At 47.9% G+C, this 21112-nt stretch overlaps 1 protein-coding gene across 1 annotated transcript in view; it reads right to left on the reverse strand.

Annotated features, from left to right (window-relative positions):
* Positions 1-5669: 5669 nt before the first annotated feature.
* TRPC5 (transient receptor potential cation channel subfamily C member 5) overlaps positions 5670-21112 on the reverse strand; it is a 65580-nt gene continuing 50137 nt past the window's right edge. Inside the window, exons 7-10 of the mRNA XM_053955735.1 lie at positions 10126-10332; positions 8872-8913; positions 7113-7202; positions 5670-6425 (exon numbers count right to left, since the gene is read on the reverse strand). Of these exons, the coding sequence (XP_053811710.1) occupies positions 5691-6425; positions 7113-7202; positions 8872-8913; positions 10126-10332 (1074 nt within the window). The 3' untranslated portion in view covers positions 5670-5690. The remainder of the gene's footprint in view (positions 6426-7112; positions 7203-8871; positions 8914-10125; positions 10333-21112) is intronic.

Consider the following 21112-nt stretch of genomic DNA (forward strand, 5'->3'; position numbering starts at 1 on the left):
ACTGCAGATTCTGTTGGGGGACAGTTTATTTTAGATGCTTCTCCAGAGAATGGATTCATTATCCACCACAAGTCTCACTGATTCCAATTAATTTTACCATGACATGAGTTAGGGTGCCTGATGCTCCCAGCACACCTGGGGAGGTGTGACCAGCCCTGGCCCCTCCCTCAGCTGGGGCTGCAGTGCCAGAGGGCCTGGAATTGCCTCTTGTGAGGAAGAGGTCCCTGCAGTGCACCCGCCCCAAAAACACCTCCAGGAGCTCTCAGCCAAAACACAACTCTCACTGACTCTAGGCAGCCCTGGTGGCTCGGATGGTTTTGATGGTTTTCTGCCATTCTCTGTGTGGAATTGGAGCAGAGGTGGGAGGGGGGTCCTGATCCTTTGGGAATCAGCCTTGGAGGCTGCACAGAGCTTTCTCTGGCTGTGGGACAGGGCTGGACACTGCAGGAGGAGCTGACTGGTTAAAGGAGAGCTCAGCCAGGAGTTCAACCAGCACTGAACCTCCTCCTGGTTCAATGAAATACGCTTTTCTTCGGGATTTTGATCCTTTGGAAAGGAAATTAGCAACACCAAAGTGAGGCTGGGAAGGGAAGCGGGACAAACATGTCGTGGTGTGAGAGCTGTGAGTGCTTGGGTGGTTTGCAGCTGCTAGAAACCCCAGAGGTGATTCAGATCCTTGCTTACACTGTTGCTCACTGTCCAGATATCCCTGTCAATAACATCCAGGTCCCCAGTGCAGCGACCTGCACGTGCTCCTGTCCCTGGCAGGGAGCTCAGAGTGCTCAGAGTGCTCAGAGTGCCCTTGCCCTGCCAGTCCCCTCTTAGAGCCCCTCCTGCTCAAAGACCTTTATCCAGAACGAACACTAAAGAAAACACATTATACAGAGAAATCTGGGTGAGGAGCCCCTCCCAGGGATGCAGGGGACAGTGTCCAGCTGCCCAGGCTCCTCCAGCAGCCACTCTCTGCTGCCTGGGTTGGTGTCCAGAGCTGCCATCCCCTCTCCTGGGGCAGAACAGGCAGCAGGGCCACCCTGCTCCAGTCACAGCCTCCCTCTGCCCTCCTGTGACAGCCAGGTGAGCTGTCCTTGCCAGTGACGGGGTGAAAAGTGATTATCACAGAGGTGATGATGTGAAATTTTCCTATAGCCCTACCCTGGGTGTGCAGCAGTGCTGAGCTGCCTGTGGAGCCCCTCCGTGCTTAGAATCCTGTTGTACCAACCAATTTTAACCTCTTTCAAAGGTAAGGGTTTATATTCATACATTAATATATCTATTTAAATACTCTTAATATTTACAGTGGCTGTTCCTGCTAAAAATCATGTTACATGGGCTCTGGGGAAAGGGGTGGAACACAAATACAGGAAGGTGACATTTCGGGTGAGGCATAAATCACAAAAGCAAAGGTGTCAGAATTTAGGCTTCCAGGGTATGCTGCTCCTGCTCTCTGTCTACTGCAGAAGTCCCCTAAATTCCCTTCATGGGGAAACCATGCGAGTTTCCTACATGGAAAATTATCATAACAGACATAACAGTTAAATCCTAACCTGAATTAGTTGTAAGAAAATAAAAGTACATACTACTGCTACCAATATTAACTACGTACTGTATATAGCGCCTTTAAATTGGAAAGTGCTTATAAATAATGAACTAACCCCCCCTGCGAGGTAGGTAAGTATTATTATCCCTATTTTACAGATGGGGAAACTGAGGCATTCGAGAGGCTGAGTGACTTGCCCAAGGTCACGGGGGAGGCAGAGGCAGAGCAGGGAGTGGAGCTGAGCTCCCTCCTGGCTCTGAACCTGCCCGTGCTTCCTCTGAGGGGACACAGGTACAAACACGGGACTATTTACATATTTACCAGCAAGTGAGCCATGTACAAATGCAGTTATCCAAACAACCTGCACAGATAATTCGGTTAATTTCTTGTTTCTGAAGCAATTTAGGTAATCTCTGACCTGAGTACAAACACCTCCCAGCTCTATTAAATTCTTAACCCTGGGTGTTATTTGTTAACTTTTTAATTGGTGATGATGCCCCATCCCTGGAAGTGTCCAAGGACAGGGCTTGGAGCAACCTGGCCTAGTGGAAGGTGTCCCTGCCCATGGCAGGGGGACTGGAACAAGAACTTTAAGGTCTCTTCCAACCCAAACCGTTCCATAATTCCATGACCATTTGCAGGTGTGCTGCTTTAAAAAGCCAGTGAAAATGACACTGGGATGGGAGGCAAGAAAAAATGCAACTTCAAGAGCAAGAAACCTAAGAAAGGGCAAATGGTTGAAAAATCTGTTATTCCTCACTCCAAACTCCTTGCATATATACAAGGGTCCTTCTTGAAGCCCACAGAACATAGGCCAGGTGTGAACCAGCTGAGCCAAGGAAAAGTTTAACTCCTCACAGGGGAAAGCCAAGTGTTCCATCAGCTCCTACCCTGGCCCTGGCAGAGACAGCACAGGGGTCATTCACTGATTTCTCTGAAGGAAAGAAGAACTTTCACTAAAACACGCTTTCATTTTTGAGCAACTGAAAGCAGAAAAATATTGGTGCAGTCCCAAATACTGTGCTGCAAGTGAATTAAGCAAAACCTGGGTTGTTTTTTTTTTTTTTTTTATCAAATGTATTTTTCAGAAGGTACTTCAATTTCGCTCCCCTGAAGCTCCTGTTTTAGCATAATAATAATTCACCAGCTGCTCCAAAGTCTATTGCTATCAACAGGGATGCATAGATTCAATCACAGAGAATTTTGCCTTTTGGGGGGACCAATTTGAGTTTTTCAAACTCCTGGACGCGTGTATTAATCACAGCCAAATCAAATATTTGTGTTGAATTCCAGAGTCAGCTCAGACTCACTCGTAGCTGGGAGCAAGGAAGGATCTCAGCCATGAAGCAAAGCCCAGGGGAGCCCCAGCCACGGGGCCACGTGAGCATCTCCCCCTTCAGCCCAGCACTGGGGGCTTGCAGATCTCTTGTCCACTGCCATGTGGCAGCTCCCAGCCCTGCCCTTTCGGGACCAGCAGGGGAACGTGACTCACACAGTCTGCAGGGAAGGGATTTTTGCATTTTTGGGGGCAGCACTGCTGAGTTAATTCAGTCTCTTTGTGCTGTTTGTGCCTGGTAATGCATTCGATTGACACCATGTGAGCGTCACCAGCGGCTGTGTGCTTGTTCTCACTGAACACTTCAAAGCCTTTCTGCTGTCCAAGGATATAAACCCAGCTTCTGGCCCAATTTCAAGCCCAGTTGATGTAATCTGCATAACTGTACTTGAATTGTTTGCATTCTTCCTCCTTACCCAGGAAATGCCACAAAGATTCGCTGCCCCCACGTCAAGCAGAGTTCACAGACTGCAGTGTGGGTTAGGTGAGGCATCAAAGGATTCGAATTCACCCCCCCTGCAGCAGCTCCTGTTAATGTTTATCTTTGCAGAAATGTGCTCAGTTTGGTTTCTTGACCTGTGGGGCTTTTATTGTGAACCTTGCCTTGATGGGTTCTGCCTGTGGCTCTCCCCTGTCGATGGATTTGCTCCTCCAGCCAGGGGTGCCAGATTTCCCCATGGAATGATCAGCAAGCTGCTCCCCCCTCGGGTTTTGCAAGTCTCCTTGTGTACCACCAATGTCAGTTTGCTCAGCCTTCCATGAGGGAAGAGGAAATGTAGTTTTCAAAGACAACTCTAACCCTGCAATTAGTGTGAAAGCCCAAAATCTGTTGATACAAAAATGCCTTTCACTGTGCCTAAACGAACACTTCCAGACGCTTAAATATTTGGGGTTTTACACTGCCTGCTGATAACAAGACTGCTGTCATTATAAGCAAGGAATACAGAAATGGCTTGGAGTCTCTGCTCCTTGCTGCAACACCAGGGCTGCCCTGGGGCCACAGAGGTCTGCACTGAGCACTCCCATGGCTTCAGGGTGTTGGCACCCCAGCTCTGCCCCAGGAGCCGCTGCAGCACTCACATTTCTCTCTGTGCTCCATTTGCTGGGTGAAGCTGCACGAGTGCCCAAAGGAAAAACCCCACAAGGGGAGTTTTCCCTCACAAGAGGGGGGAGCCAGGTTTAAAACTCGGGCAGAGTATCCAGCAGCAGGTGTTCCAGCATCTCCCATCCCTCTGGCCCTCCGTGCTGCCAGCAGAGCTGCTCGTGCCCCTCGCTGCTGGAGTCTGACCCGCTCCAGTGGCAGGTGTAGATTTTCCAGCATTATGTTTCTCCAGAGGCAATTCACCACCCAGTTCCCAGGTGAGGTGATTGCTGGCAGCCACCCTGGGAAAATGTGGAGCTCCATAACCCTCCTGGGAGCAGAGCCCTGCAGGAGGGCAGGAATGAGGGCAGGAACGAAGCCATTCCCGAGCTCCTGGACAGGACCTGCTCCCTCCAAGGAAGCAGCTGACCAAGAACAGCTCTGAGGTGGTGCTGAGTGCCAATCAAATGTGTTTCTTAGCAATACTGCAGAAGAAAGTTCAAGTATCCCATTGTTTAAAAATTAAAATAAAACCCCCTAAAAATCCCTGTTAAGAATTCAACCACCTTGCCCTTGACGGGGCTTTTTCCCCCCCTCTGATGCTCCTTGGGACAGCAGCAGTGACAGTGCTAAGCCCTGTCCAGACACTCCCACAGCTGGGCAAATAAAAGATAATAAAAATACCACCTCCTGCCACACTCCTTTTTGCTGCACCTCACAGAAGGACCTGCAGGGCTGTTCCACTTCTGCTGCAGCTGGGGCTGCTCTTGCTTAGGCTGCTTTTCAGACCTGCAGCTCAGGGGCCCGGGGAAGATGCCCTCCCTCAGGAGATGGATTTCCCCCTGACACCCATCACAGAGGCAGCAAAAAGTGAATGCAACACTGGAAGTAAAATTAGGAATTGCAAAATAAGGGCTGGGTTTTGGTTCAGCCTATTAGAAACTACTCTGAGGTTTGTATTTCAAGCAGCCAGGGTTGTTTTGGGTTGTTTTCTTTTCAGTTCATCTACACAGGAGTTGGAGGCAAGGCCAGGTGCTGGCTCCCACTGTCAGCCTAATTGGAAGGTCCTTCGGCTCCCCAAAAGGGAAATTAGGTAAATAAGCAAATATGTTAGCAACAAAAACGTGTTCCAGGTGGATGATCAAAGGGGTCTCATATTCAGTAATAATTTACAATATCAGTAGAGTGACCTGAAAAAACAAGCACAACCAAAAGAATCAGAAGTCATATTGCTTAAAGTAAACAAAAAAAAAAAAAAAAAACCAGTTATAGGTTGAAATCCTTTTAAAAAATACTTTCAGTGATTCTCAGCCTCCTGCTGAACAGCTGTTTGTGTTGATGAGGAACACTGAGCAGGATGCAGAGCCAATGGTGTTGGACAGCAGCACTGAAACCCAGCTGGGGTGGGATGATGATGGGAGCACTGGAGAAATCCTTTCCTCAGCCACCTGCATGCCTGAAGTCTGTGGGGTTTGGAGACTAAGACTGCATCCAAAGGGATTCCTGTGGTTTATGGCAACCTTATAAATGGTGAAACCATTAGTTTAGTATTAGTGAGTGTAAAAAAACGTAAATTTAAAAAGGTGCAGATGGCTATAAAATAGGCTATAACATAAGTAGGTTTACACTTTTTTTTCATCTGTGGACAGAAAGGAAACAGTGATGCTGAACCAGATGAGAGCAAACAATTACCAATACTTGGCTGAGTTTTCCAGTGAGAGTTAAGAGAGCTTTGCTCAGAGCCGAGTGGTAACATGATCCTCCTGCCCGTCTTTCCACTGGTTTATAAACAAGTCACAGGCCTCTCCCCATGAATCAAACACATCCTCCGACGAGTCTATGAGTTTGGAGTTAGAGGAACAAATACTGGAAGCACAGTGAAGGGAACTGGTACAAACCACAGGGCACTCCTTGCTCTGTCCTGTAAGTCTCGTGTTCCCACTGTAGGCCACCTCATTGAGGTTAATTTCACTTTTGGAACAATTCTCTTCTCTCTCTCTGTCCATCGGAGAATATTTAATGTCTTTCCACATGTAGTGTGGCTGAATGATCCCGTCTGAAATGGTGTACATGGGCTCTGAGCTGGGCTCGGGCACGTGGCCGTTCATCTTGGAGAAGAGCAGGCCCAGCCTCTTGAAGGACTCCTTCTTGGAGCTGGAGAGTCTCTGAACTCTGTTCCCATTCCGCACGAAGGAGCGCTTGCTGATCCCGTTGCTTTTTGGCTTCTCCTCCACCATGTTGATCCCAGACATGGTTTTAATCAGAGCAGATACGTTGAAGTCCTTTTTCTTGTTGGCTACATTGAAAGACACGCTCTTGGCTCTGGGTTTTTCTCCAGCACCGTCCTCATTTGTTTCCTCCTTTTGGGACACCTCTGTGCTGCTGGTAGAGTAACTTCTCCTCTGGGGCTTCCTGTTGCCTAAGAGGTCAAGAACTTCATAGCGAAAACTCGAGATGTCCTGTTTTAATTCCTGGGGCAAGAAGAGACAGGAGTTACTCCCAGCAGCCTTATCTGACATGAAGGAATGACCACATTCCCTCGGGAGAGCTCAGTTGTGCCAGTGGCTGGTACCAAATCACACAAGAACATCACATCCACGTCCAGTGTCACACAAAAACATGTTGGTAGTGCTCAGAATTGGGGACAAGGCTTTTGTTTCCAAAGGCTGGGGACTGGTCCTGTTGATCAACCCCCTCTGCCCACCCCCTGCAAACCCCAAAAAGTCAGATAAAAGAGTTACAGAAGAGGGAAAACTGCTGAAATACGGCAGGAATCCTGTCTAGCTGATAGGCCCAACTTTACATTTGTTGGTGAGTGTTCTTAGTATCCATCAACCCTAACCCCTTCTTTGGCTCTGTCTGTATTAAGATTGGGAATGTGATGTTGACTCAAATCACATATTTCATTCCTACTCTTTCCCAATGCTTTTGTCTGCATAGCACATTGTATATTAAAATATGGAAAGTGGTCATATAGGAAGACACTCAGTAATAACTGACTCTGCCCACAAAACCCCACAGGCCCATCAGATATACTCCCAGCTCTAGCCACAATCCTATTTCCAAACATCACAAATCACCTTAACAGGTTAGTGCAAACTCTGCAAGTGGCTGTTTGAATTAATAAAACAAATTATTATTGAGGAATAATAAATTACCTTGAAGTTTTCTTCAGTTAAACCTTCGTTGGTTTTGGAAGTTCTTATCATTGCAGCGACGTATCTTTTCACAAGATTTCTTATCACTTCCTGGAATAGGAAACAATCCAAGTGATTCAACTGCTAGCTCAGCCCAAACTCTGTTCTTGCTGCGTTTCCCTGAGCTTTTGCCAACAGCAGCTGTCCTTACTCTGCTGGCTAAAAACCACTCACCACTAGAAACAAAATGCTTCCTTTTAAGCAGAGCAAACCTTGGGAAGGGGTGATACAGCTTCCATGCTCAGTTTTTAACTAAAGGCAAAGCAGTTGTTTTGTACTGGGGTTTGTAGATGTGCAAGCCATGGAGAAAAAAAAAATTCTTGGAGTGTTCTCTCCAAGCAGCTCTCAGATGTGTTCTTTAATCTCAGCTGCTGAAAGGTTTTACAATTACCAATCTCATGTGTGCACACTGTGTATCATGATGGGCTAACTTGGCATTTGAAGATGGTTTATCAAGTATTTGAAGCCAAGGAGGCCATGTTAGCAATAAATAGTGTGAAGAACAGCTAGGACCCATGGGTCAATGAACATTCACCTCAAAGCACATCTGCAGCTGCCTGAGTGTTCCCTAAGGGCAGAAACTCCTTTAAGGACAGCTGCACCATCTGTGGCCAGCACTGGAAGGCCCAAATCACACTTTCAGTGACTCCTCCAGGGACTCTCACTCCTCTGTGTCACCTGTCTGCTACACTCCATGTTTTTGGTTGGATGAGCTCCATTTTGCTCTGCTCGTGTCCCTCCCTGATGGCTTCATGGAAACAAACTGGTGCTTTGAGCTTGCACATTTATCTGTGCCAGCCAAAGCACACCCAGGCTGTTTGTGCCTGTTGTGTGCAGGGAAGAGACTACTCCAAACCTGCCCTGCATCTCCCCCCCTTCATAAACAACAGTCTGAGCAACACCAAACTGTAGATGGTGTCTGCAGCGAGGCTTTGCTGGGAGGGTTTTAAGAGGTCCCAATGTGGCAGCCGTAAGCTTTGCTGTGAAGTCAGAAAGCACCATATGGCAGTTGTCAGAGGTGAGTAATTATGTTAACCACCAACTTCTGATAAAAGTGCTCTTCAGAAAACAGGAGATGTCTTAAGTAAGACAAATTACTAATGGCTTTTGGCAGTGGAGCCTAATGTACCACCTAACATTTTGGAGAATTTTTTTTCTTCCAGCGTGCTGGCATAATACATCCCACTGAATTCAAGGGCTGAAGCTGGTGTTTTTAATGTAGTTTCATCCTTTTGTAGGTTGAGTTTAATGAGTACTTGATCACAGGCAAGCTGAGAATAAACAAACCAGCAAGATTCAATAAAGGAATCATTCCTCCTTCCTGAGCTGTCCCAAACAAAAGACTATCCCAAACCATAGTTTGAGTTAGGGATGCTTTACAAAAAAGAGCAAGAGAGGAACAATTCAGGAGTTTAAAAATGCTGCAGAAATAGTTTTTATCAGGATGTCCTGACAGCCTGATGGCAATGGGGATGTGACCTTGACTTCAGCAGCCACACTGATACCTGCAAGTTTTCCACTATTCCAGAGGGGCTGAAAGGCAAGGACAGATTTATTGAACCATCCACCTCCAACGAGGAAATGCTTTAATCCATGATAAGCTAAATCCTCTTAGAGGACCTACACTTATCAAAATATATTCTGGAAGCAAGCAAGAATTGAAGTATTGAAAAATGAGGAGGGGAAAGAAACAGAAAACTTTATGTGCCCAAAAGTTTACCTGGTAATGTTGATTCTGAATCAGGTTGTCAGCGTGACGTTCCTGGAAAGAGAAAGGCACAGGGGTGTCACCAGTCTGGTCCTGTCCTTAGAGCTCCTGATGGCTCTGAGCAAGTGTCTCAGGTTTAGCTGGGGGTGTGTATTCTGTTCCATCTGTCAGAGCTGGGGCAGTTCTCTGCTGTTCCTTGGGCAGTTTTCTTTATCTCTCCCACAGCCAATCCTCCCTCCAGGAGATCTCTTCTCTTCATGGGCCATTAATTAGTAATTATCTCCTCTTCATGGCCAGTGAGTGTCCCTGCATGGCTGAGAAAATTCCATCATCCCACTGGGAGATGCTCTGCCCAGGGGAGGAGCCAAGCATTCCTACCTGGATACAATCTGACCTGGGGAACACCACAGCAGCCTTTGCCCACTGCATTCCCAGAGGAGCAGCTTTCTTCCCCACTGCATTCCCAGAGGAGCAGCTTTCTGCCCCACTGCATTCCCAGAGGAGCAGCTTTCTGCCCCACTGCATTCCCAGAGGAGCAGCTTTCTGCCCCACTGCATTCCCAGAGGAGCAGCTTTCTTCTCCACTGCATTCCCAGAGGAGCAGCTTTCTTCTCCACTGCATTCCCAGAGGAGCAGCTTTCTTCTCCACTGCATTCCCAGAGGAGCAGCTTTCTTCTCCACTGCATTCCCAGAGGAGCAGCTTTCTGCCCCACTGCATTCCCAGAGGAGCAGCTTTCTTCTCCACTGCATTCCCAGAGGAGCAGCTTTCTTCTCCACTGCATTCCCAGAGGAAGCCCAGGCCCATCTCCAGCAGCCCTGGAGCTCCAGAGGAAAACTCCAGCCTTGTCCAGGATCCCTGCTCCAGCAGAAGCACAGCTGGCACTGCAGGAGGGCTGAGCCACCATGGAATGGCACTGCTGCCACCACCCTGACCCACAGGCTGCCAGGGCCTGCTCTGACTCTGGCAGTGTTTGTTTTGTTTTGTTTGTACTACTGCATTTGTATTTTCGTTTTCCTAATAAAAAACTGTTATTCCTATTCCCATATCTTTGCCTGAGAGCCCCCTTTAATTTCAAAATTATAATAATTTGGAGAGAGGGGTTTTACATTTTCCATTTCACAGGAGGCTCCTGCCTTCCTTAGCAGACACCTGTCTTTTCAAACCCAGACAACAAGTTATGATCCAGCAACCCTCTGCTGATCCCTCATGACCCTGAATATCCCCAACACCCTCCAGAAACCAAGCACAAACCCGTGAGCTCCTTACTGTGAATGTTTTGAGGTTTTCGTGCCTCTTCTGTTCGTTGTCAGAGTCATCTCCTGGGCACAGCTGGTTGTGGATCCACTTGCAAAGGTACCAGACCGACTTGGGACTGGGGACAATGTTAAAAGGAGGGGGCAGAGTGGCGCCTTCGTCGAAGTAACTCATCCAGAGCTTTGTCCGCGCAAACTTCCACTCGATGTCCGCGTGGTCCTGTGAGAGAAGGGCGGAGACCATCAGCAGCTGCAGGCAGGTGTTCTGGAGCCAGGCTGAGGAGGGGAGGTGTGAGGGATTTCTCCAGCTGCAGGCAGAGCAGTGTCTCGCCTTACATCTCCCTCGCTGGGGGTGGGCGTAAAAAAATTGGTGTGAAATGTAACTGGAGTGAAAAAATACCAACCACTGAGAAACCAGAGGAGAGCAATACCCAGCAAGGAGAATTCCATGTGCTAGAAGCCAGCTTTTACTTAAGAGGTTGTGCTTATTAGTTCACCAATGCAAGAAGCAAGAAAACACATTTCTTATTTTGCTCTTTGCTAGCACTTTTATTATCACGAACCACTGTTCCTCATGTCTGAATCCAATGAATTCTCATATTCTTCCCTGGGAAAAAGGTCTTCCACAGTGGTTTTTGATTTGTTTTTTATAGCCTCCATTAATTCTGCTCTTATAAGGAAATGACACATTTTATGTGCACCGTATTTTACATCTTGCCTCTGCATTATTCCTACAGAAGCCAGGAGACATTTTACTCTGAGGTTGGTGGGTTTTTTGCATTTATATTATCACCATGATGGCTTGCTGGGCCCTAGTGTTTTTCATCCCAAAAAAGTGGGGGTGGAAGTTAACACCATCATTTTACAGCTGCACAGGTAGACACGGGGTCCATACAGACCCCAGGAAAGGAATGCTGAGTTATGGAAGAGACTGACCGTACAGACTTCAGAATACCTGAAGGGTTTGGGGAGCAAAATTTAGTCAATTTTTAATAATGGTGGAGCCAACCCAGTAACACAGTACATATTCCCTCCAACACCAGGGCAGAGGCAGCTCCCTACACCCAGAGGTGCTGCAGAGACCCAAAACAGATCTTGTGCTGCTTTGTGCTAGTTTTAAAGTTGAAAAAAAATGCCACTGTTTTGTATGTTCTGCAGAAATTCTGGCATTAGGCAGAAAAGGGGGGAAATAATTTGTACTGAACACAGCTGACTCCAGTAGACTGAGCTGAGATGGTGTAGCTGGGTGTTGTTACCACTGCAGAGCAGTGCTAAGCTGACGGTTGTGACATTTCAGCCGCTCGGCATTTGCGTGGACGGTGTCTGACACGAGATTAAACCAAAGCCACGGTGATTCAGGCTAACAACAGCACAGGGTGGGAGAAAAGGACAATGCAGGACTTTAATTTTCTGAGGAGATTTTGGCGAGGCTGGAACAAGCAGCTTATTGAGCGGGGGGTGCTGGGCTGCAGCTCTGGCAGGCAGCACTGAAGTGTAGGACAGGGAGTTTAATAAAATATTGCTGAACATCATGCCCAAAAAATTACTACACTGGCTCTCTGGCCATGCTCCAGCGCCCTGACACAGGTAAAATATGCTCACATTTTGACAGTGAGGTGCAGCTGAACTCCATTTTGGTAATGTATTCAAATTATGTGCAGCCCTGGATTTAGAACAACTATCTCAGTGGCCTGGGAGCACATTAATCTCTGCAGATGGTCTGAACCAGCCCAGAACATCATTGTCCCCTGCCAGTTTACCACAGGGGCTCTTTGCAAGCCATAGGGAAGCTCAGAGGTGCAGCCTGTCATGCCCCTTTTTCCTCAAGCACCATCACACCCCATAAACAGGTGAACTGCAGCATTGCTGTGAAGTATCACGAGTTGATGCTGCTAGAAATGAAGTCCTGGGTAGTAAAAAAAAGCAGTTTGAATAACTGCCACCATTAAAAAAAAAGAAAGAAAAAAAAGAAGAAAAAAAAAAAAAAAGAAAATAAATTAACAACTCCTGCTCATTTTTAGTTCATTTGTCTCTGCCTGCCAGACCACAGGACAACTCCTGCGTGTCACCTGCTCTCAGTTCCAGGCAGAGCTGACTCAGCCCCTTCCAGAAGCAGGGCTGGCTGCTCCCTGCCCACACCTGAAAGCTCCCTCATGCCCATCTTTCCACCTGAGCCTTTCCAGGCCTGGGCAGCTTGAGCTGAAACAAGAGGAACTATGGGCACTGCAGGCCAGGTGAGCCCAGAGGGAGCAGGGAGGGGGAGAGAAGGGGCCTGAGCTGCACTTTCTGTGCTTCACTTGGATACAGAATCATTTTATCATGGAAAAGCCCTCTAAGGTCATCACCTCCAACCATTCCCCAAGGCTACCACTAGCCCCTGGCCCCAAGTGCCACATCCACACCCCTTTTAAATCCCTCCAGGGATGGGGACCGCACCATGCCCTGTGTAGCCTGTGCCAGTGCTGGACAATTCTTTAGGAAAAGGAATTTTTCCTGCTATCCAAGCTAAACCTCCCCTGCTCTTTACCAGGAGAAGCCCAGTGGCAGCTGCTCGCTGCTGCTCTGAGCATCTACAGCATTTTGTAAGGGAAGAGCTGCACGAGCCCAGGGTTGAATTACACAGCCCTGCTGGGGCTGGGCAGGAACTACAAACCTGGCAGCACTGCCTGGGGCAGCTGGGGAGCTCCGGGCAAGGCAGGAACCGAAGGACAGTGCAAAGACTTATTTTGGAGAGAGACCTATCTTTTAAGTTCTCTGTCAACACAGGAGTAGGTGTGAATGTGCTGCCTTCCACCCCGGCACATTCTGTGATATTCGGTGATAAATCCACCCCTCCCCTCTGCAAGAGCCCATCAAAGCCCGGTGTCAGTGTGGGATCAGGAGTGGGGACTTGGCAGCAGTTTCCTTCAGGACATCATGAAAGGGCCCGTCCTGGGCAGATGCAGTTTGCCCGTGGATGTTGGATGCTGTTTGAAGAGGAAGGTAAGGGAAATCACTGCCTTGGGCATTGCAAATTTGTTTCTGGGAAAGGAAGGAAAAGCCTTAAAAAGCTTTTCTGCACAGAGTGGAGGGTTTTTTACTTTTTGTTCTTTCGTTTTTAAAATAGCTGGATGGGACACTTCATCCCTGGAAGTGTCCCAGGCCAGCCCGGGCAGGGCTTGGAGCAGCCTGGTCTCATGGAAGGTGACCCTGCCCATGGCAGAGGGTTGGGAAAGGTGATCTCAGCCTAAACCATTCTGGATTCTGTGACTCCACGTACTTTCCTAGGGCTGAGAGCTGTGAAGCTCAGCAAGGCTTTTCCCTTAGGAAGTTTTGAGGCTGGTCTGCACAAATCCCTGCTGGTCTGAGTGTGTCTGTGGGTGAGGCTGGGAGATGCTGGCTTCACCCCACCAATACTTCTTCTTGTGCTGTCTCAGTGAACAAGTGCACTATAACCTCTCTGAAAAGACAGACCAGACCCTCGTACAGAGGGTCTCAAAGTGTCTTTCCTCCCCTTCTCTGTTCTGCTGCTGCAAATTCCCCAGAGTTTGCAAACGCAGCCTGTCTCAATTATTCACCTTGATGTTTTGTGAACCTGAGCAAATCAGATGAGAGCTCCTGGCAGCAGTTTTGTGTTGGAAATATACAGCAAAGAGGCACTTCAATTTTACTGACAATGTCTTTGTGTGCCAGGAAAACCACCATTTTCTTGGTTAGAGCTCTCCTTAGTGCTGTAAGCAATAAAATCCTCACACAAAGCTACAGCTCCCCAAACTGTCCTCCCTGTGCTGAGCACCAAAAAGCCACTTCAGTATCTGTTCTGTACCCAGTTCAAAGTTGGAGCACCTGGGACTTACAGCCAGGACCTCAGTCCTTGCACTGGCTGGGAATGTGACCCTGCCAGGTGTGCTCCAGGTTTGGGGTGTTTCCCCAGTGACTGCTGGCCCCTGGGCAAGAGACACATTTTTGGGAGCTGCCTGAGTCTGAGCAGTGAGTACAAGATCCTCCCAGACCTGTGCTGTCTCAGGCAGTGTTCTTAGATGACAACTCTTTGGTAACATTTATAATAAGCTAAAACCCCACATTCACTAGCTTTGCCAGCGTGACCTTGTTGCTTTAGGAATTTTAATCTAAGTTGGGATTTCACTGTCCTCTCTTTGAGAGCTTCTGTCTCTCTTGCCCTTGTTCTTGTCACCATTTTCTTTCAAGCACTGCTCAGCTTTTCAGCTATCAAACACTCCACACTTAAGAGGGCCGAGCCCTCAAGCTCAAAGAATGCATGAACTCAAAGAAACCAGCACTCGGCTCTGCTGTGAGGGAAAAAAGCCTGTCTCACTTCCTATCACAATGTGAATGTGTCATCCTGGCCACATAATCCTCTTGCAAATCTCTGCCATTTGAAGTGAGAATTAATCTCCCACAAAGATTTCCCTGTGGGATGGCTGAAGCCATTTCACTGTAGCAGTTGCAAATATTTTCTAATTCAGTCAAAGTGATGTATTCACAGATGTGCCAGATTTTAAATGATTACCTGCTACACTAATTATCCAGGGTAATTCAGACATTAATCTCCGTCCTTATCTCTGTGTAGAAAATGTGTTGTTTACAGATTCTGAGATGTTTTCTATAAAGATTTCCATCACCCTCTCCTCCTTGGGCCATACAGGTTGGATCATACTTTGCCAATGACAGCAGTGAGTCCTGACCCAGGCAGCTCAGACCCAGCTGTCTGGGAAGATGCTGTCAGCTTTCTGCACGAGGTGGATACCTCTGCCACAGGCTCCAGGTTCCTTAACCCCTCCATGAGTTATTCCACTTCCACCTTCTGGCTCTTAAGTTCTTAACACCCCTGGAAGCCCTGGGATAGCCCCAAGTTTTGGTTGGCTCAGGGCTGAGATGGATTCTGGCCATCCTGTGGATTTTGCAGGATGGTTTGCTCTGGATCAGGCTGGTGCAGAGCTGTGGTTCAAACCCTCAGCTCCCAGGGGCAGGGTAAGATATTAGGATAAATTCCTTTATTGTAAGGGTGGGCGGGCCCTGGCACAGGGTGCCCAGAGAGGCTGTGGCTGCCCCTGGATCCCTGGCAGTGCTCAAGGCCAGGCTGGACTGGGCTTGGAGCAGCCTGGGACAGTGGAAGGTGTCCCTGCCCATGGCAGGGGGTAGAATAAGATGGTCTTGAAGGTCCCTTCCAACCCAAATCATTCCATGATTCTATGAAATCTAATGCTAGGGGGATGGTGATGCTCAGCAGCCAGGCATGCTGAGATCCTCAAACTTTTCCCCTGTCAAACAATCCCAGGATGATTAGTTGCTCCAGCTCCTCTGTGCCACTCAGGGATGCCCAAGGACTCCTGCTCCTTCCTCTGGGAGTTCCTGGGATGCAAATCATCCCCACACCCACCTGGAAGGAACAACCTATAAAGATCTCCAGCATCACTCTGGCTGGCACGAAAAGGGCTGCGTGTGCCTTTCTTGTGTTTTATTACACAACAGGCAGTGGGCTAAGCTGGAAATCAGGCTGCTGCCTGTCAGATGCAGATATAGATGGCTCTGACAATGCCCTGGGGACCAGGCTGCCTGGCTGGGGCTGAGTGCCTCTGAAGGAGGGATGGGAAGCTTTCTAGTTGTGCCAGGAGTGCTGGCAGGAGCTGGAGTGATTTCTGCAGCAGGAGCAGCTCTCTGCTGCTGTCCCACCCCAGGAAGAGCCACCAGCAGCCCCACAGGATTAGGATGTGCCCAAGCTGTACTTTCCTCTAGGAAGGAAGGAGGAGATGTAACATTTACCTTGCAGGCTACTGAGCAAGGGAGGCTGGTTGCCCGAGAGGCACAGGAACTTCAAAGGTGCCTTTTTTGCTGTGTAATTAGCAGCGCTGCAAAGCCTAAGAGAAGTCATTAGACTCTATTCAATATATTTCTCTCTCCACGTGCCTCATTATTGCTCTGTGCTAAACCCAGAGCAGGAAACTGCACAGAAAATATATCAGGGCTGGCTTTCAAGCAGGCTAGCACAAGAAAGATGCCCTTGTGTGTCCTGAACAGAAAGCACTGCAGAAAGAGGGTCAGGAGAAATTTAATCTTTACAGATCTCCACACAGGCAACTCTTGTGCTGTTTCAAAGCTGTTAATTTTGTAATATGTGTCAGGCAAACTGGAAATAACATCAGCAGAGCTCGGGGGTTTGGTGACAAGCTCAGAGAAGCAAGCAGCAAAATTCCAAGCAGGCTATTTGACGTAAATGGTGCTTAACATTTTTCAAAAGAAAGGATGTCATAGAAAGAAAATGTCTGTGAGAAAATCAGGAAGCTACAAAGTCAATTAATGCATAGGTAATTCAGCTGCAGCTGGCAACAAATGACTTTGCTTTCAAAGCTGGGGATGACATACTGAGGGGTAAGAACTTAATAGGATCAATCTCAAAAATAATACAAGAAAAATTACTGAAGGAGGACAATCTAGCATTAGGAAAAGCAATTAGAACAGTTAGGGGATGAGACAGCCAGAGAAGAGATGAAAGTACTGAGGAGCACAAGGCAAGTCCTGGGCAGCAGCTGCAGTGGCTCTGAGGAGGAGCTGTGGCAGTGCCCTGGCACAGGCAGCCCTTGGCAGAGGAAAATCAGGGAAAACACCCCTGGAGCACCCCCTGCAGCAGCAGGCAGGGCAGGTGGGTACAAAGGGAGAGCAGCTCCCCAGGATGCAGCTCCAAGGGGGACACAGGGGGATTTTGGCTCCAGCACAGAAAAGGAGCATGGGCAGGTCGTGAGGAAATACTCAGAAATAAATACTAGCCCTGGGAAACAAGGAAAGTGAAATCTTGGACCAGGATGCAGGTAACTGACTTCAGGCAAGAGCTACCCTTGTCTGGCAAAAGGCAGCAAGGCACTTAGGTGAGGAAAGCAAACAGAGCACAAGGGAGAAATAAACTCAGATCCAAAGTTTTATATAGCAGATAAGCCATCATTGGGACTGTGAGCCTTGAGAACCTGAAAGCTGGGAAAGATCTCACATGGCAGAGCCCATGAAAGAACACACTGTAATGGAGGAAGTTAGGAAAATTTTCCTTAATTTTGCAGTGTCCAAGGCCCCCCACCTGGGAATGGCCAGTGAAATGTCAACAAGACACAGCACAGGACCTGCATTTTGTTACAAGTTGGATAAAGGACTCCATCTTTGGAGCACAGCCAAAGAGGCTCAGGAATTACAGAAACTGGGTTGGTTGCAATGGAAAAGAAAACCACAAGTGGCTTCTGAACACGCCAGGTTGGGCAGAGAGCAGGGACATTCCCTCCTGGGTCACAGCCCAGCAGACCTGTCACAGGAGCTGTGGCACTGGCCATCCCTGCCCAGAACCTTGGCTGCTTCTCCCAGCCCCAGGGAATCAGTTTGTTTGTACTTGCAAAATGCATGCTCTACCATCTCTGCTATTTATAACTTCCATGTGCAGAAGATATTCATAATTAAAAATTTTTATTATGGCTTGCAATGCGCTGCATTCCACAATGTATTTAGGTTATATATACATATATAGATATATATCAAATACTTTTCATCTCCCAGCAGCATCTTGGATGGAAGCAACGATAGCTAATGAGAAGGCCAGGGAATATTATATTGGAGAAAACACAGAGAACTGGGGATTGTGCTGGTTTTATTGCAGTTAAATTATGGGAACTGGCACCTTTTTGTTTCTGCAGTCATATTCCAGTTAAGTTCAGTTTTTATTATAATAGGCAAATAAATCGGAGCAGTGGGAAGGTCATGCAGAGAAACAGCTCTCTGAAAGCCTCAGCAGGAAGATATCACCAAGGCTTTGTTCTTCCTGCCATCCATTCTCTCTCCTCCATCACTGCCTGATAAGAGCCTCTTTTCATGCTGAAGGTCAGAGAGATAAGGGGCATCTGTGCTGGTAATGTTAACTACCTGCAGCCAGGTCAAAACCAAGTAACTCTCACATGTCCTGGAGAACTGGAGGGCTGAGCAGGTATGGATAACCCAAAGTGTTTGAGTGCTGATGACTCTGTTAGTGCTAAGACAAAAAAATAAACAAACTTAGCCTCATTTTTACTTGCCCTATTTCCAGAATATTGTCTTTGATTTTTTTCTGCATAGCCAGTCAGGCTGGGATTTGATCTTCAAAGGTCCTTTCCAACCCAAGCCATTCTAAGAGTCCAAAAAGTCCTCATTGCTAAAGGTATCATATCTGCATTACACTTGGAGATACTGCTGGGCTTAAGAAAATGCCTGTTCCTCTCTGAGCAACCATTCCTAAAGCTTAGGAATCAAACTCAGTTCTCTCTTCTGGCTTTAGGGTGCTCAATCTGTCAGTCCAGGCCACCTACTGCAGGTGGATGGGACCTTTGGATTCGCTGCTGGACACAGCCAGGATGATTCTCTGGCACAAACTTGCCCTGGAAGGAAGGAGCACTGCAGAATTCACCACTTTGCACTCCGTGTGCAAAGCACTTGGTCTGACCTTGCCTTCTCCAGCTGAGGTGCTGCAGGTGTACTTCAAAGGGGAAGGACAAAGCACGGGCAGAGCCCAAAAACCAGCCTGTGAGTCATGGTGTCCTGCTGAGGACTGGAGCAGAACACCGTGAAACTGGGCTGGAACAGACTGTGGGGCTTGCAGGGGGCTCTGGAGGTGCCAGGCTTCACCTCCCCAGATCTCCTCAGAATTCCCTTATCTCCTCAGAACCAAAGGCAAGGCTGCTGCTCCTCGTGTCCCACTCCCTGCTCCTCGCAGGAACACGACTCTGTGCAAGTATTCAGGCACCAAATGCTTCAGTGTTCTGCTTTTTTATCACTGCCCATAAACTGCCTTTCCTCAGCAGAGGAGTGGGGCTGGATTATGTGTTTTACTGAGCCTGTAAAGGCCACAGCACCAGAGGGAGCAGCAGGTGCCCAACACCTCTGGAAGGCAGCCTGCTTGCACAGCCACTTAAATGCAGTGCCTGAGTTTAGATGCCAAAAATGGAGTAATTGCTCAAAAATTAAAAAATCCTATGTCCTCACCATTTAAATACATCCTTGAGCCCAAGGGAAGGGACAGATTATAAATGTATGAGATTGCTCAAGTCTGTAAGTGAACCTTGAGCTGTGCAGACAGCACTGACTCAGGAGAGAAGGCTCTGTTTCCTCCACCAAAAACCAGGGGTTGTAGCTGAGTAGCTACAGGGAACAGGACCAGCAAACAGAAACAGGTTATTAATCATATCCCCACTTAATTAGGAGTGGTTGTGTGTGTCCTCTTTCACCTATATGATCAGCATCAATTTATTTGCAAGATTGCAGCGTGTTGCAGAAGGAAATCTGTGAAGCACTGGCATCTAAAATATCATATTTCAGAGAATTTTTAGTAATATAGCTGTTTCCATTGTTCAGTACCAAGGGAAAGCTCTTCCCAGATAAATCCCTTTTAGTATTTCACTGCTTTTTCCTCAGTAATATTCTTCCTTTATCTTTCACTTTTCCTCTTTTCTCCTGCCTTTCTAACAAGAGTCCCCTCGATGCAGAAGCACAAGATAATGCTAATTGAGCTTGTCAGGCCTAAATAAAAGATGGGATAATGCAGGGGCTGCAACCTATGTGGTTCCATCTGGATACTTCAACTTCTATCATGTAGCAAGAGCAAACTTGCTGTGCTGCTCACACGTAATGGGCAGAGAGTTATTGACCTGTCAGGCAGGGCACTGGGGTGTTAACCACACCAAAAAACGACAGAGCCCAGCCCTGAAAACTCCAAAAATAAACGCCAGCAAACTCCCTGGAATATTTTAAATCAGCCAGGGCTCATCTACAGATTACAAGCTCTTCTCTTTTCTTTTACTTAAGTGTAACTTTTCTGCCCTGAATAAGCCCCAAAGTGGTTTGGCCAGGGTGGTTCCCAGGGACACATAAACTCCTGTGGTTTCAAAGATCAAAAGCAACAGTAAGGCTGAACCTCCTGATTCTGCTGACAGTACTCACAGGAGAGGCAGGATTGGATCCTAGGATGGAGAATGAGCTTTGTCTGGTCTAAGAACAGAAGATGCAGCATGTGAAGCTGGAGCACATCGAGTGCCTCTATTCAGAGGCTCTGCGAACACCAGATGAATATTAACAATGTGATTCAAGTCCATGGGTTACATGGAATTAGGCCAAAGCCAGCAAAAAGACAAACAGTTCTACACCTTCAAATGAATCCTTTAGCTTGCTAACAAAAAGCAATTAAAGCTGCCTGCCAGTCTGGAGCGAGGCTCCAGGGCTAATTTCACACACAGGCTGTATGGGAGCATCCCAACACACCACTGCTGCAGATTTCTCTTCACTTTCCAATAAAAATCTGCTGGGAGTCCCCCCACATCCAGTCCCAAGGTCCGGAGAGAGCACTCAGCCTTGGGAATCAATCCCACCGCTCTAGAGGTGGGCTACAGCTCCTCAGGAGGGAACAGGGAGTGGGGGTCCAGCATTTCTTCACATGGGTTGCACTCCATGGGAAATGGAACAGAAATGATGGAATCATGGAATGGTTTGGGTAGGGAAGGACCTTAAAGCTCATTCTATTCCAACCCTCTGCCATAGGGACACCTTCCACTCTCCCAGGGTGCTCTAAACCCCATCCAGCCTGGCCTTGGGCACTGCCAGGGATCCAGGGGCAGCCAGAGCTGCTTTGGGCACCTGGGCCAGGGCCTGCCCATCCTCCCAGGGAAGGATTCCTTCCTTATGGCTGATCTAAATCCACCCTCCTTTAGCTCAAGGCCATTCCCCCTTGTCCTGTCTGCCTGTCCAAGTGTCACTGAAGGCACTGACTAAGTGCAGGAGAATTTCCCATTTCAATTAATTATCGCTGATCCACAGATGAGTTTGCGGAGCGCAGTAATTGAGATCTGGGTAATTACAGTTGTGCTGTAGAATAAAGCAAAGGTGTGAGTGTGTCACCTGCACCTCAATCAGCTTCTGCATGTGGGCAGTGACCAGCAGATGTGTGTGTTGGTCAGCAGGAGGCTCCGAGGGCCTCAAAACTGAGGGACAAAGAGGGGTATTTC

This window comes from Vidua chalybeata, chromosome 14 (genome assembly GCF_026979565.1).
Source record: "Vidua chalybeata isolate OUT-0048 chromosome 14, bVidCha1 merged haplotype, whole genome shotgun sequence".
NCBI lineage: Eukaryota > Metazoa > Chordata > Aves > Passeriformes > Viduidae > Vidua > Vidua chalybeata.